The sequence below is a fragment of the Pochonia chlamydosporia genome, chromosome 2, assembly GCF_001653235.2.
Source record: "Pochonia chlamydosporia 170 chromosome 2, whole genome shotgun sequence".
Taxonomy (NCBI): Eukaryota; Fungi; Ascomycota; class Sordariomycetes; order Hypocreales; family Clavicipitaceae; genus Pochonia; species Pochonia chlamydosporia.
In genome coordinates this window covers 3,118,031-3,134,167 of record NC_035791.1, presented here as the reverse complement: position 1 = coordinate 3,134,167, position 16,137 = coordinate 3,118,031, and the positions used below count along the sequence as shown (strand labels likewise).

General features: G+C 51.2%; 6 protein-coding genes across 6 annotated transcripts; 3 read left to right on the top strand and 3 right to left on the bottom strand.

The window, feature by feature from the left end:
• Positions 1 to 1,309: 1,309 nt before the first annotated feature.
• Positions 1,310 to 1,975, top strand: VFPPC_17542 (hypothetical protein; the record flags this gene model as incomplete). Its single annotated transcript, XM_022429242.1, has 2 exons — positions 1,310 to 1,325; positions 1,431 to 1,975. The coding sequence occupies 2 exons, from the start codon at positions 1,310 to 1,312 to the stop codon at positions 1,973 to 1,975; spliced, it is 561 nt and encodes a 186-aa protein (XP_022285731.1).
• A 2,147-nt stretch (positions 1,976 to 4,122) lies between these two features.
• Positions 4,123 to 5,467, top strand: VFPPC_03048 (Subtilisin-like serine protease PR1A; the record flags this gene model as incomplete). The annotated part of the gene is made up of 4 exons (XM_018282599.1): positions 4,123 to 4,401; positions 4,466 to 4,651; positions 4,714 to 5,226; positions 5,282 to 5,467. 4 exons carry the CDS (start codon positions 4,123 to 4,125, stop codon positions 5,465 to 5,467), a joined length of 1,164 nt encoding a protein of 387 aa, XP_018147141.1.
• A 588-nt stretch (positions 5,468 to 6,055) lies between these two features.
• VFPPC_03047 (FAD-binding protein) lies at positions 6,056 to 7,398 on the bottom strand (the record flags this gene model as incomplete). Its single annotated transcript, XM_018282598.1, has 4 exons — positions 6,056 to 6,272; positions 6,324 to 6,745; positions 6,801 to 7,286; positions 7,339 to 7,398. The coding sequence occupies 4 exons, from the start codon at positions 7,396 to 7,398 to the stop codon at positions 6,056 to 6,058; spliced, it is 1,185 nt and encodes a 394-aa protein (XP_018147140.1).
• A 1,199-nt stretch (positions 7,399 to 8,597) lies between these two features.
• Positions 8,598 to 9,656, top strand: VFPPC_03046 (uridylate kinase; the record flags this gene model as incomplete). The annotated part of the gene is made up of 2 exons (XM_018282597.1): positions 8,598 to 8,901; positions 8,980 to 9,656. The coding sequence occupies 2 exons, from the start codon at positions 8,598 to 8,600 to the stop codon at positions 9,654 to 9,656; spliced, it is 981 nt and encodes a 326-aa protein (XP_018147139.1).
• Positions 9,657 to 10,435: 779 nt separating this feature from the next.
• VFPPC_15601 (eukaryotic translation initiation factor 3 subunit M) lies at positions 10,436 to 11,746 on the bottom strand (the record flags this gene model as incomplete). Its single annotated transcript, XM_018293354.1, has 1 exon — positions 10,436 to 11,746. One exon carries the CDS (start codon positions 11,744 to 11,746, stop codon positions 10,436 to 10,438), a length of 1,311 nt encoding a protein of 436 aa, XP_018147138.1.
• A 924-nt stretch (positions 11,747 to 12,670) lies between these two features.
• Positions 12,671 to 15,007, bottom strand: VFPPC_03045 (CAMK protein kinase; the record flags this gene model as incomplete). The annotated part of the gene is made up of 5 exons (XM_018282596.1): positions 12,671 to 13,119; positions 13,199 to 13,568; positions 13,630 to 14,222; positions 14,294 to 14,876; positions 14,966 to 15,007. The coding sequence occupies 5 exons, from the start codon at positions 15,005 to 15,007 to the stop codon at positions 12,671 to 12,673; spliced, it is 2,037 nt and encodes a 678-aa protein (XP_018147137.1).
• Positions 15,008 to 16,137: the final 1,130 nt, after the last annotated feature.

The window sequence follows — 16,137 nt, the reverse complement described above, 5'->3', positions numbered from 1 at the left end:
TACAAAGCTACATGTACCTTGTTAGGCAGGTAACCTGGTTACGTTTGCCAGTGTACGGAGTGGCTCGACAAATACTCTCGATGCGGACGGAGGCGTGAGTTTGGGAAGCTGGGTGTGAGAAATGAGGTCTAGTCGGACGTTGGGAGACGTTGCCCTGACTCTCGACTCCTGATGTGCGTGTCGAGAGTGTGTGGGGAGGCGGGGAGTGGAGATGTCAAGGTTGGTCTGAACAAAGCAGGTAGCAGGCGGGCTGACAGAGAGATCCCTGATAATTGATGCCCCTCATCATGGCCTCGATCGAAGATCCTAGTAATTTCTGATGCATGGTGTATGCCCCCCATATCGACAAAGATGGGGGGAATATTCCTAGACTCCGGCGACGTCCTTCTGTATTCCGTCAACATTGCCCGACTCACTTGCAGACCTGCTCCGGCAAGCTACAACCCCAAGCCGTCGTGCTTGATGATGTGTCCGAGGTGGCCCTCTGGGGGGCCGTGTCCGTTTTGCGACACGTACGTTCATGCTGTGTTGAATGAACCAGCTCTGGCGGTGTGCAGTGTAAGGAAGGGAATGCGAGGTACTTGTATTTGGACTTAAGGATATGTACATACCTACCTACAAGTAGGTACCTAGGTAGTTAGAGTGTCCACTTCGGAATGTATAGGCATGGACAAATATATCGCCATTCCCAACCACTCGCCGACGGCAGGATGGCAAGTTTGAACGTTTCATTGGTGCAAGGGGGACTGGAAGCGTGTGTAGAAGAATCTGGGGTTGATGAAGAAGTCAATGCGTCTGGTCTAGCCTGGCCCAATCTGATCTGGGTGTGATCAATGATGGGACTACTCCGTACTTCGTAGATGTGAGCGCGGCCAAGATAGCTCGACTGGTGTCAAGATCAGTCAAATTCAAAGTGGCACTGGGCTGGGTTACTGGGGCATTGAGAACTAACGGATTGATCCTTTCCAACTGCCGGAGCATCAGACCCTTTGCGGCAAGCGCGACTTGGGGGCGGTGCGGGGAGCAGCTTCCGTTTTGCTCTTCCCGCGCAGCTCCAGTCTGTCGTCAGGGTCAGGTGGTCAATCTGTCGAGTTCCAGTTCCAGTTCCAGTCTGGTGTCCGATCGTTACTTGACTGACGACATGGTTCATTCTAATTCAGCCCTCTCGAAAACACTCCGGTCTCACACACCGACCAAATGTAGACTCCGCCACAATAATCACCACTTGTGGCTTCAGTCAGCCTGACTATTCCTATTATCTGGAGTTTACTCCGTACAGAGTACAGAGCACGCAATAGTGAGTTTGTCTATGAACCTCGCCTCTTGCTAGCCGTCACCAACTTTGCCTGCAAACCAACCCCGTCCTAACAACCTCGTCGGAGTCAGAGCCACGGGCTACTGTTGACCATTGCTCACAGAAACACAACCAGCAGCCGGGTGTACGATATGCCGTCCATACCATAATACTGATTTATTGGCCTGGCCGCTAGAATGTTCTGAGCAGGCGATTGCAACAACCTCCACGCCGTCCAAGACGGTGTGTTTGGCACAACCCAAACCAGACGAATTACATGTACATCACAGTCTCCGTGGGCTTGATTATCGTCTCGCGTCTTGGCTTGGTCTGCCTCATTTCCTTGGGTTGTCCACAAGTAGAAGGCGGACGATGGGCCAGAATACTTTATTTGGCACATTTGACTTGGACAGCAACGCTAAGAGGTCTGCGATGGGCTGCCGTCTCTGTCCGCCAAGGTTATCAGCCAGGCCCCCGTCATCGTCTCCTTTGGTCGAGCTGCTCGTCGTCACGTACAGCTTGCATTTCGATATTCCTCTTGAGCTGAAAAGTATTGCGTATGCAAATCCACTACTGGTCCTTTCTGGTGCTGTCAGCTCAGCTGGCAAACATAATGTCTCCATTCAAAACCAAGGTATTCTTGGTTATATTCAAGTATCCACGAACCTACATATCAAATAGAAACAAAGGTACCTAGGTAGGTATCGCATGCTATGTATCTGCTAGGATTCTTGCATGGCATTTACTTGGTTCTTGTACAAGAGACAGTTTCCGCAAACAGCTAAGTCTTATTTAGGCCTTACTAACATGCACATTCTGTTTCTTCCTTCCAGGGACTACTTGCTCAAACTGACTCCAGCTTTGTATGCATACTTGACGTAATTGTGTGCCCAGACGATTACTTGCGCCGCGAGAACCGACCTCTTGCCTATTTAGACCTTCTAGCACTTCCCAACTACTCCGATTTCTATACGGTGTGGGTGGTAATCATCTTCTCTGACACCCTGAATACGCCGTCCGAGGAGGGGGTGATCTAAACAAGGTGTGGCCAATGGGGCAATGTTTCCCAGCACCAGAGCAGTTCCTTCACCGACCTTGGGTCGTACAGGTGTTGCCCGGACCCGAGTGCGGCCACGGGTCATAGTCACAGTCGTGGATCCTTTGGCTGGCTATTCCGGCTGTGTTCGCTTGCACCCTGCTCAAAAGAGTAGTTGGTGAATCCAGCCCAACTCATTCTCTGTCGTGCGGGTTTACATATCCAAGTGTTTATGGAAGGTCCTTATTCAGCATTTCCTACTGCCAAATGCCGGTTTGGCAACTGGCGATGCTAGCACCGAGGTGAGCGAATTTGACTATGAATTCCGTCTCTGCAGCCAATCTAATCGAAAAGCTAAAATAAATTATGCTTATTATTAGAAACATACCACATGGGGAACCGCATGCTAGTAGCTCTAGCAGGACTCATTGACGCTAAGGCGCCTTCTCACTGCTCCATAATTCTGCATGCTCTGCAGACTGTTGATGCATCACGCCAGCCAGAGTGAAAATAGACCACTTGACAGCCTAGACGTCTTCTCCACCACCGTTGGGGGTATTGGCATTTCTCCACTACCGAAGGAATAGGAAGGCACATAGTGATAACTGTTTGGAGGTTACATCGCAACACCAACACCGTACTTGCAGTCGTCACCTGGTCTTTATCCTCCGAGCTTTGGGCAAAATGAACTTGTCAAATCAACGGGAGTCAACACCTTCCTGCAACCTGGCAGTCCATCAGAATGTGTAGAGTGTGACAATAGGTTGCTAGAGTTGAGCAGGACCGGTTTGGACTTTGCAGCGTCATATGCAGGTGAGTCTGTTTGATAAGCTGGCAAACTAGTCACCTCATGTTTCCGTTGCATGGTCTCATAATTGGCTCACCAAAAGAGGACTCTGTCTGGTTGTCGCAGTGTGCCGAGTCAATGTCTGGACTATGGCGATCATGGTGATCATTGACGATCATTACTAGCATGCCCTGGTTGATCTCGGAGCTGGCCGAGGATAGCTCTAGAGCTAGGAACACGATGCCGAATTGAATCTGTTGTAAGTCGGGTTGCACAGCAGCTGGAGAGTGAGACTGGCCTCAACTGTTGAAGAGCTCCTTATCCCGCTGACTCTCGCATTTCCCCGGCAAGGGAGGCGTATGCAATAAGAGCGGCCCCGACTAGCTCCTTCAGAGCACGTCCACACGTATGCTGTGGAACACTTCCCCTGAGAAGGCTCAATCCTTATCCTGTTACCTCATGTGGGTTGTGAGACTCTCTTATCCCATCAAAGCGACCAACAGAGTGTCTAACCCTTGGCATCACTAACCCGAGGTGGCACCAAGTCTCCGTACCGGTCCCCAGATTCGTGACATTATCCGGAATTCGACACAAATTGCTGTTATTGTCACCGTCCCTCGAGGGAGTTACTTCTGGTGTGATACCCGACGTGTCTACATGGAGCACCCTTTCGGCACAATTCGAGCCTTTCGCGCCAAGTTCTACAGCGTCACTAGCTTCATGGCCACTATTTGGGTCCACGAAGAAGAAGTAGCTTCCAGTTCTGGAAGGTAATGGTTCCTGATGGAGGGCGTTTTCGGATTTTGAAGGGTCTAAGCATAGACCTGATAGAGGAAAAAAGATGGCAGGACTCGATTATAAAATGGGAGTTCCCTCGCTGTCTTGGAGCCAAATCTTTTCTTAATTCATCATCCTCAGCACAAACAGCTTCAATCTACCATCTCATATTTTCTTTCTGCCCAAATAGCACTTGCGATCTCTGGTCTGGTACCACAACTTGCAACCATGCAACTGTCTGTTCTTCTCACTCTTCTCCCAGCCGTTTTGGCTGCACCTGCCATGGTTGAGCAGCGCGCCGAGCCTGCTCCTCTTTTCACCCCAAAGTCTAGCATTATTGAGGGCAAGTACATCGTCAAGTTCAAGGACGGTGTTGCCAGAATCGCTGCAGATGAAGCCACTTCTGCCCTCAGCGCAAAGGCCGACCATGTCTACAGCCACCTCTTCAATGGCTTCGCTGGCTCTCTCACTAAGGAGGAGCTTCAAACCCTCCGTAACCACCCAGATGTAAATGCTTCTTTGTCTCATCGCTGGTTATGATGATAACAAATGCTAACTTGCCATTGATCAGGTTGACTTCATCGAGAAGGACGCCGTGATGACCGCAAACGCCATCGTTGAGCAGCAGGGCGCGCCCTGGGGTCTCGGCCGCATCTCCAACCGCCAAAAGGGAAGCACCACCTACCGCTACGATGACAGCGCTGGCAATGGTGCTTGTGTCTATGTCCTTGACACTGGCATCGAAACCACCCACCCTGTAAGTGGTGCAGCTAAATCATGTCGTCTGATGTGGTTCGAGAACTAAACAATACATCCCAGGAGTTCGAGGGCCGTGCCACGTGGTTGAAGAGCTTCATTGATGGTGAGGACAACGACGGTCACGGTCACGGAACTCACTGTGCAGGTACCGTTGGTAGCAAGACCTATGGTGTCGCTAAGAAAGCCAAGCTCTTGGCTGTCAAGGTTCTCGACAACGGGGGTAGCGGTTCATATGCCGGCGTCATTGCAGGCATGGAATTCGTTTCCCAGGACTACAAGACTCGAGGCTGCCCCAACGGTGCCATTGCTTCCATGAGTCTGGGAGGTCCCTTCTCTGCCTCAGTTAACCAGGCCGCAGCCGCCATGGTGAGCTCAGGCGTCTTCCTCTCAGTTGCCGCTGGTAACGATGGCGCGGACGCTGCTCGTTATTCCCCGGCTTCCGAGCCTAGTGCATGCACTGTCGGTGCTACCACCTCGACCGACGCCCGATCGAGCTTCTCCAACTTCGGCAAGCTTGTAGACATCTTCGCTCCCGGCAGTGCCATTCTCTCTACTTGGATTAACGGCGGTACCGTAAGTTTTTCACCTTGCTGCATTGGATGTGCAACTAGTATTAATTTTGATACAGCGATCCATCTCTGGTACTTCCATGGCTACTCCTCATGTTGCTGGTCTTGCTGCCTACCTTAACGCTCTTCAAGGTGTTGTTAGCCCCGCGGCTCTCTGCAAGAAGATTCAGGACACTGCTATCAAGAACGCTCTCACTGGCGTGCCCGCTAGCACTGTCAACTTCCTCGCCTACAACGGTGCTTAATTCTTTTGTTTTGGCTCCAACAAGGGGGGGCGGGATCTTTCAGCAAGAAAGGCGGCGAATGGCTGGCTATCTGTACGTTACTTGAGACGACTTTGTAGCTCAAGCTGTCCGCATGAGTATACGCCTGAACTTCTACATTTTCTTGAAGCAGAAGATTGATTTCATGGAATTGGGTTTGCGGCAGCGAGTTTGTGCTGAAGAAGGATTGGAAATATATGGCATGTAACTCGGCAAGGACAAGCTGTGACTATTACATTACGTACATATGAGAATCTACCAGAGTTTCCAGCCACCATTAAGTTGCCTCTGCAATACTCCGTGAGCATCATATTTGTGGCTAACCCGGTTCAAAACTTCAAATTGTTTTCTGCCATATGATTGTAAAGGCTTTTGGTAAGCAGCCGCGTAGTTTAGATATTGGAATCGTTGAAGCAAGCCTTTTGCGCGGGCGGCATCTTCAACAAGGGCCAATGCCTCGTGTGCCATGTTGTTGACGGAATCTCTCGAGGCCGAGTCGGGCCATAATGCGGAGAGAAGCATGACTGGATACTTGGTTAGTATGAAGATGAAACAATTGGGCATGCTTTATCAGGATCGAATGGACTTGCTGTATCCTCTTTCAGTGGCCTTCATGCCCAATGTCGACCCAGTTGAGAGCATATCTCCAGCGAGCGGCTCAAGAGCAACGCTCCATACAACTCCACCGGCGGGATTGAAGCCATACAAGGTTGTATTCAAAATATCAAACAGTTCAACCATGAACTGGCTCGAGGGTTTAAAAGTGGCTGTTGAAAATACCCAGTTTCTGCCCTTTCCGTCAGTTCCTCTGTGAGATTGGTGGGTCAGCACAACTTACAAGGGGGGAGTTGCTTTCTCATCCGCAAACTGTGCCAATGTCGTGATCTGGTTTTTATGGGAGACACTCGGAATGGCGGATAGGTTTTTAAAAACGGCTGGATTCGTATCGGCCTTGGCATACACGGCTGAGTTTGTAAGCGTCCATGCCTTTGACGTTGAGTTGAAGAGGAGACCGGTTACGAGGGAGGTGTCTTTGTCGAAGGGGGTAGATGTGACGATGTCTGTAAAAGCTTCGAAAACGGGGGCCACGTAAGAAATGTCGTTGACGAGACTTGTTACGGATATGTTGCCCTGCGAGAAGGCTTTGAGATCGAAGCGTGTTACGATGCCGAAGTTGTTGCTGCCGCCTCGGAGGGCTTGGTATAAGTCCGGGTGTGAAGATGCGTTTGCCTGGATAATTTGACCACCGGAGAGAACGACCTAAAGAGAGTTAGAGGCTGGTCTCATGGTATGGAATCTAATGAGTCGTTTTTACTTCATAGTTGACGACATTGTCGCAAGCCCAGCCAACGCGGGTTGTGAAGTGGGAAATACCACCGCCCAGCAATAACCCTCCCACACCAACGTTGCCGTTTCTGCCACCCGCAACGGCCAGGTTCAACGGCTTGAGGAATTTATATACGCCTAGCCAGGAGGCGCCTGCTCCTACGTGGGCGATTGAGTGATCTGCGGATACGGAAATGGCAGACAGACCTGTCATGTCAATGGTCACTCCGCCTTGGACGTTGGCAAACCCAGCGGCGGGGGTGTGTCCCCGACCTTTGATGGCGAAGAGACACTGCGGGTTCTTGGAGATGATGGCCATGGCGAGTGAGACGTCTTGTGTGGTGGTGGGATGGATTATGCATGATGGCTTGAGGTCCGATTCCTGGAGGGAGAAGTATGCTGCTTCGGTGGCGTTGTAGGTCGAGGAGGTTGGGAAACTTGTCTTTTGGGGGAGGACATGATGTATTTGCTCGCACTATTGTGAGTTAGTTTGGTGATGTTTCGTGGGTGTGGTTTGGTTGACTTACACATTTGTTGGTTGCGGCGGCGGTTGCCAACGCAGCGGCTAGAAACGCCGAAGCCCTCATTTTGCAAAACTGGTACAGCGAAGAGTACAACGGAGAAGATTGATTTTGCAGAATACTGATGCTTTTATTCGTGAAATGAGGCTATTCCCCGCGGATAAGCGGCACCGTTGAGTCGGGCCGTTACCATGGTCAACTAGTTTACTGCCTTGGAGTATCCTGGCAAGGGCTTACTTACTCCCCTTACCGCAACACCGCAGTTGAGCATGTTGCAGGGTTGGACTTGTATGTAATTTGTGTAGTTGTTGTGTTGTTTGAGTTGTCCTTGTTTTTGAGTGAATAGGGTGTGACTGGTGTGTGTGGCTTGCAGGATGGAACTACTGCAGACTTTAGGCGCATCGGAGAGTTGGCATGCATAATTGAGACAGTCCATAATTAGACTAGACAGGTAACTGGTGTAGAGGACGTATAAGCTGGTTGGTGAGGTTTTGATAGGGGATAGTGTTATCGGAATTGTCTGCTTTAGGAAAGCGAAAGGTTTTGGGACGAAGAGTATCTGCGGAGATACTGGAGGCATGAGTTTGCGTCAGATAAAGTTTGTAAGCTGGAATATAAACGAGATAAAGTACTTTGCCGTACGGAAATGTATTTTGTCAAAAGCTGCAGAAGCATTGAGGATGGTTTGACTAGAATAAATGTGTAGAGAGCATGGCAGATCTTCTCAGAGCAATTATACACAAATTCGCACTCCCTTGAACTGATAACTTTCCTTGTTCCTTACAGTCAGTTGCGCATAGCAATCTTGCCAAGTCGAGATTACCGGTTCAATTCGTCCCTCCTCTCAGATCTGCATTCCCCAATCTGCAATCTGCAATCTCCAAATGAGACCCACGTGATAACGATAACGTGCTTCCACTCCGAGCTCCAACTTTTGTCTCCTTTCACTTTCTTGTAACTTCCCGGGCACCAGCTCAAATTAATGCTCAATTGACGATTCCACAACCTCATTTCGTTTCTTTTTCTTTCCTTTTTTTCGCTTCATACACTCATTGACCACTATCAACTTTGCTTCTTTCTTTCTCATCCACCAACGCCACTGTCGAACCAAGAATCCATTCAAGTCACACCCCCTAGTCGAATCGTCCCACGTGTGCAGAAAATCACCACGCAGCCAGGGTCTCACACGCGGTTCCCGTTCAGCAGCGCATCCATCTCGGAATCGTCATTTCTTGCGTCCTTACCTGCACAAGTCACCCGATCCAATGGCCTCACGCATACCCCTCTCGTGGCGCCTGGCAGGCAGACGTGCCACCAGCAGACCCGTTCCTGTTTCTGCTTCTGTTCCTCTGGTTGCGGGCCGTGCCTCCTCGACTCCTGCGCCTTTATCTTGGTCGTCGACCGCGCGCACTGCTTTCCGTACCGGCAAGCAACATCAACAGCAGCACCGGTTTTACTCGTCACAGGGTGGCTCGAGCGGAAACAAGGACAAAGTCAAGTTTTGGCCCTTTATCGCCGTCATTGCCATTGGTTCAGCCGGATACGTTGCCTTGGTAAACCGCCGCGCAGGTTTGTCCACCCTTTCTCTCCTCCCACATCAACACACAAACTCCTCTAAAACCACCGATTCCTAACATTCCTCACTAGACATGTCCCGTACAACCGACTCCCAAACCCAGGGCCAGCTCCCCCCGCCCGCCAAATCCTCACCGACCTTCTCCCCCTCCGACATCACAGTCCTCTTTGTGCTCGGCGGCCCCGGCGCCGGCAAGGGCACGCAATGCGCCAACCTCGTCAAGCAATATGGCTTCACGCACCTCTCCGCCGGTGACCTGCTCCGCGCCGAGCAAGAGCGCCCGGGCTCCCAGTTCGGCGACCTCATCCGCGACTACATCAAGAACGGGCTCATCGTCCCCATGGAAGTCACCATCCAGCTGCTCGAAAACGCCATGACCGAGTCCCTCCAGAAGAACGGCAACGCCACCAAGGGCCGCTTCCTAATTGACGGCTTCCCCCGCAAGCTGGACCAGGCGCACAAGTTTGAGGAGTCGGTGTGCCCCGCCAAGATGGTCCTCTTCTTCGACTGTCCCGAGAAGGTCATGGAGGAGCGTCTGCTCGAGCGTGGCAAGACGAGCGGTCGTGCTGATGACAATGCCGAGAGCATTCGCAAGCGCTTCCGCACCTTTGTCGAGACGAGCATGCCTGTGGTGGAGTACTACGAGAAGCAGGGCAAGGTGGTTAAGATTGATGCTACGCCTACCCCGGATAAGGTGTTTGCCAAGACACAGACGTGTTTGACCGAGAAGCTGGGTAGGGAGTTTTAATACGCGGTAATTCTGGCTGGTCATGTCTACATCTGATGTCAGGTGGACAGCACGTAATGTTGCCCGTTGCTGCTCACACCTGTTATTTGCTTGAGCGGCGGGCCTTTTTCCTGTACCTTTACCTTTATTCTTTCCTTTTATTGTAAACTTGGGATAGAGAGAAATGCCATTATAGAATCGAAAGAGAGTGTGTGTCTGGGTGGATTCCAGAGTCAGAATCAGGAACAGTGTAATGGGGAGACACGAAACCTTTTCTTCTTTTATGTTTTAGACAGAAATGTAAGATGATGCTTCGTTACTGGCCCTGGTCACACTTACGTATAATATCATGCATAGCATGTATAACAAGTTGCATACCGGTGGCTGGTTTACCACCATACATATCCAGTTTTCACATGACATGCAAAAAGGAACAAGTAGTTATTTTCAAATTTTTTATAACTCTTCATTGATTCTATTCTCAATAGAAGCATGATGCTAAACCGGCTGCGCCATTCGCAAAAAAAATAAAAATGTTTCCCCGTTGCACATGTCTTGTTATCGTCAGGCTATTGTGTCCCCAAACGACTTGACGTTATTAACACAGTTATTTCATTGGTATAAGATACCACCACGTCCCCCATGCCTGCTTTTTTGCTCCCGTCATGAGATCCATTCTCGGTCACCAGTGACCTTGTTCATCACTTTTTTCTTGAACCGGCCCCGCAAGAAGATGTTGTTAATCTTTGGTTGGCTTTTCCTTTTAATTCAGTTGGGTTTGGTGTAAATGGGGATATCGTTTAGTCGTCATTGTCAGTCCTCTCGCGTTGCTGGTTCTGTTGTCGTCGGTTGCCACCGCCCTGACCACCGGATATTCCTGCATTGTTCAGTTTGCGCTCCAGTTCTTGAATCTCACGCTCCTTCTGAGTCTTGGCGTTGGCTTGCTCTTGACGCAGGACGCCCAAAACGTTTTGGAGCGTAGTGCGCCAGTGGTCCACGCGGGTGGATAGCTCCTGGTACTGCTTCTGTCCGAACACGCGGTACGTGACCTTGTGCACGAGGAACATGCCGCGCTGCTGGGAGAGCTTGCCCTCCACCAGGCCGGCGCGAATCACGTCAATAGCCCACATCTCAACGTGCTCCTGGGGAATCTGCAGAGCCTTGGCGATCTTAGCGTACTCGATTTCGCGGCTGGGCGTGGCGGCTGCGAGGCTGGCAAACGTGAGCAGGCGCATCTTGCGATGGAGCTTCTCGTGGTCGAGCTTCTGCTGCTCCACCCAGCCTTCGTGCTCCTCGTTGAAGTCGTTGTAGTCCTCGAGGTCTTGCTCGGCAAAGATGTCGAGGAGCTGGGAGTATACGGGGTGCGAGTCGCTGAGGGCCTGCACGCTAGGGATGACACGAAGGTCATGGAAGAGGAAGTAGGTGTTGGACAGAATGGCCATCTTGACGGCGCGCAGGGATAATCTTTGCGCCTCCTCAGAGGTAATCTCGTCCTTTTCGTCGGCGTCAAACGTCCGCAGCGCCTTGAGGATAAAGTCGTAGCTGATGGACTCCTCGCCAGCCTCCAGAGCCGCCTCGGCAACGTTTTCGTAAATCATGCGCTCAATCTCCTCGCTAGCATCCCATGACTCGAGCCAGTCGCCCAGCTTGTCCAGATACAGCCGCAAGCTGTCAAACATGCCGTGTGCCCTCAGGAACTTGATGATCTCGAGGAAGATGCGTGCGCGGATACCATCCTCCGGGGCGAGCAGGTTGAAAACGGTCGTCAGGGCATTCAGCGACAATCCGGGGCCGTGGATGGACGAATTGACAGGGACCTTGGCGAGGTTGGCGCACAGTGTCTGCAAATACTTCTTGGAGTCGGCCGACTGCAAAACGAGGTGGATCATGAGGTTCGAAGCGGCGGTATATTCCTTCTCGGGGACGGTGCTGAGACCGGCTGAAGCAGCAACCAACTTGGCCAAAACATCCTCCTTTGACACCTTATCCTTGCTCAGCAGCTGGGCAGCTTCCTCGGCCTTAAGGTATTCAGCCATTTCCCTGGCTAGCTCCTCAAAGGTTCCATCGACGAAGAGCAGCTGCGGCTGCCCATTGTTCTTGGTGGCGGTCATCGTGAAATTTTTCGGCTTCGCCTCGCGCGAAGAGGGGTGTGGGTGGGATGGCTCGGTCTGGCTGTCGTCGATCGATTCGCTTGAAAGAAAACAAGCAAAAAGGTTCAAACTCTCCTCGGACGTTGAACGACGGAGAGAAAGGACCACTGACGCGAGAGACGGGAAGAGGGCGGTCTCGCGATCGCAGGCACGACGTCTACAGACAATAGGGAAGGAGGGGGTGGAACTCGACGAGCGGAAAATGTGATGTTGAGCGTCCGTTGGCACGGTTGGCAGGGTCGACGCCTGAATAGCCCTGTGGTGGGGCTTTGCCTGAGAGTCGAGTCCTTCACAGTCTTCCACACACCCCGCCGATTTTTCTGCCGCTCTCAATGTGTGGGAGCTAGAAGTCACCGCCCTCGCTTAGCCCCACATGTGACCTGGCACGTGCGAAGCTTTGTAAGCCGTGAGACAATGAATTGTGCCGAATGCTTCACTTTGATGTATTGCAATGTCTAAAGACGGGTAGTACTAGGACGAGGGAACTGCAACTAGCTCAAAACGCAGGTCAACGTAGATTTCATGCCGTACTAATCAATCATTTTTCATTCCAACTTTTAGGCTCACATGTTGTAGGATGAGCATTCCTATTCTAAGCATCCCACCAAAGCAGTTAGACGCCTCAATAGTCCTTACAACACCGTGCCTATTTCGTTTGAACTCAGATTATTCAGTAGCCAACAGAGACATGAAAGACCTTATCTCAACAACCCTTTGCGCCGGCGACTCTATGTACATGCTCATGTAAAAACAAACCGTGTATCGCGCAATGCCTACAAAAAAAAAAAAGAGATCCAAACAAGTCTGTCCAAGAGGGAGCGGAATAGGAGAGATTGGGACTGTCCAACCTCTCAGTAAATCAATCGCGTTTCGATTCAGGCTCGTTTATCGACCATGAGCCTTGCCCTTCTGTCCAGCCTTGGTTGCTGGTGCACCCGTTGTGTAAATGCTTGCGCTGTCGTCGCCAAAAAGCTGTTGGTCTCCTTTACCTCCCATCTCCATGAATTCTCCGGCCCCTCGATGATGATCTGGTGCCTTCTCTTTTGACGCATTCGTGATTCGATGATGATTCTTAGAAAACACCTTTACCGGCGATCTGTCATCGCCAACTGCGACCTGAGCAGTAACCTGAACTGAATTCAGTGCTGCAAGCAAGGTTCTCTCACGAACCGGGGCACGACGGTTGACCTCGAGACCAGCAATGCCTCCCACAAGACCTCCTGTGCTGTCATTTACAGCAGGGCCGCTCTGAGTCATCCAGGGGTGAGCCAGGCACTGATCCACAGTGAACCTGCGCTCAGGGTCAACCACCAGCATGGAGTCGATGAGATCAACTGTCATTTGTCAGCGAAAAACCATCTATGGAACAAATGCAGCAACAAATGCAGGCTCAAAAAGTAAAGGTTGACTTACGAGCTGGGTCTCCAACAGAATCCCAGTAAGGGGAAGGGTAGTCAAATCGCCCACTTCGAATCTGTTGTGACAGAGTGAAAGGGAAATCGCGGGAGTAGAGCTCGTCGGAGAATGGAGGGAAGCCGCAAAGGCAGATGTACAGCACAACACCAAGTGACCAAATATCGACAGCCTTGGTGTACTTGCGTTGCTTAGAATCGGCAAGAATTTCAGGCGCGACATAGCTAGGTGTTCCACAGAGAGTGGTGGTGAAGGACTCTTCGCCAATAATCTTGGCGAGGCCAAAATCGGCCAACTTGACGTGCAAGTTCTTGTCAGTTAGTAAAATATTCTCTGGTTTGATATCTCGGTGCACGATATTGCGTTCATGCTATTCGGATTGTCAGCAAGGCTCACGTCGTCATGATGATGAATGAACCAGTTGTACATACCAGATATTTGATGCCCTGGAAGAGTTGCAGGAACAACTTCCTCGTCTCGTCCTCAGTAAGCTTCTGCTTCATTACAATGAAGTTGAAGAGCTCGCCCTCGGAGGCCAACTCCAGAACAAGATAGACGCGGTCACGCTCGTTGAACGTATCTTTGAGGCACAACACATTCGGATGGCTGACTCCCATCAAGACACCAATTTCTTGTTGAAGACCTTCAGTCTTGGATTTGTCTTCCATGCCCGGGGGCTTGGTGAAGATCTTGACGGCATAACGTTGGCCAGTGGACTTTTCTATGCACAAGTACACTTCGGCGAAATGGCCCTTGCCGAGCTTCTCTAATAATGTGTACTGTTGCAAAAAGGCGCTGGTGTGCCGGCTCTGGGGATACCTAAACACGAACCTAGCTTTGCCGTGGACCGCAATCTCATCTTGGTCCTCCAGTTCGCGACGTTGATTACGACCAACAATAGCCTCGTTCACATAGGTGCCGTTGCTGGAAAGGTCCTCCACGATGGCGACGGTGTCTGTGCCGTTGTTTTCTGTAAATAGTAGACAGTGGCGGTTTGAAACGACGCCTTCGTTGACCACGACATCTACAACCGAAACACACCAACAGTTAGTCACACTGGCTTTGTAATCGTCTCTGTCATGGTCCAACACGTACCACATTCAGGATGTCGACCTATTAAATAACCACCCGACGCAACGCCCTTGACCTTTGAGCGCTCATAAGCTTCTTCAGCTCTAATAGGGCCAGCTTTGTTGTTATTCAACGGTGTGGTCTCCCCATTAACAGCAGCCTGTACGGTGTCGGGCAGAGGGCAGGCATTTCGTCTCTTCAGTACCAACGGCTTATCGCCGTACTTAGGGTCCAGCGGCACCAAATATCCCCAAACACCTTCCTTCACCTCATCTTCTACATCGTCAGAAAGCGCAGGGTGTCGGTCGACAAACTGACTCAACGGCTGCGTATCCTGTGGTGGTGATGACAAAGCCTGAGACTGTGGCCAAGCTTCGTCTGTTTTCCGCGGCGTCACTTCATCAAGCTTGCCTGCAGAGGGAGTAGGAGTAGCCTCCTTGTAGACATCACTAGAGTCCTCGGCGGTGAAGTGGGTGACTGGTGATGGAAGATGTTGCTTGTTAGAGATGGGGGTCTTGTCGTGGCCGGCGGCCCCAGCGATTTGCGACGATAGTCGATCTGATCTACGAGGTTTCTTGGACTCCGTCGCGTCATCAGGCAGAGAACCCTGTATTAAAAAAGTGTGTTGGTGAGCGAATGCGGATGAAACATGAGGAAGCGTGCGCAAACTGGTGCAGGATAGGCAGGGAGACTCACGCGCTGGCGCTTCAATTGGCTCTTTTCGTTGCGAGGTGCCATGTCCTCGGCGGCCTGGAAATGTGCAAAAGAAGGCAATCAAGGGTTTTGAGGTGTTGTATGGTCAAAAAGGTGATGTTGGGGGAATTCACGATTATGAACCGCGGAAGAATGGACGAGGGTGCCTGGAGGAAAGTAAAATTGGTGATGGAGGGTGGGCACTTGTTGGATGGATGGAATGGGATGGGATGGGAGTCAAGTGAAGTGACATGGAGGTAAAGTGAAGTGGATGGATGGGATGGAGCGGGAGCCTGCTTGACCTAGCCTGGGGAAAGCTGGGCTTGGAGCATTTGAGCATTTGATGGAAATGGGAATGGCACTCAGCCCAGTGGAGAGCTTGCTCAGCACTTGACTTGCACTCCGAGGTGCACTTCAATGTTCATTGGGGAGCTTGCCGTGAACCATGGAAAGGATGGACAAGGGCCTTCGATTTCGAATCATTTCCATCCATCAGGTACGAGGCGAAGCTAGTCCACCCTGACTGCCAGACCAGACCAGACCAGACCAGACCAGACGTCACTTGGGTCAGTTTGCGCCTCCTCATGTTCCTGGCACTTGACATATTTACACCAGGCGACTCGGTGGGAGAATCAAATGAGTCTGGTCTACTCCATAGTCCATGTCACTCGGGGCGCAGCAGCAACAAAGACCAGAGCAGAGCCTCCATCTCTCCATCTCCATCTCCTCAGCTGCATGCTCGCTGTCGGCAGTGGGTCATCACAACCACACCTCTCGACAACCAAGATCCATGTCCTTGCACCTCTCACTGTCGGCACATCCGTCAACCGACAAACAGTCTGCTCTGGTTTTGTCAAATGGTGGGTGGGTGGTCAAGAGTTCATAGCCTTTGGTTTCTCTCCCAGTTCACCAGCCACTAGCCAAGGCAGCAACCCCCACAAACCGCCAACCTGCAAACCCGCCAACCGGTCGGTTTCGTTTCAACGACCACCCAGTCCAATCATTCACGGCAACACAGCTCTCTCTCCGTGAAATTCCATTACCTCCAGTCCTGTATCGACAAAATTCAATTTTGTGGCCAAAAAGAGAAAAGAAGTTAGCATAACTGGATACCCTCGTGCAGCTCATGCTGTGTGCACCATCGTTGGTGCTGGTTACACGACGCCGAATGACCA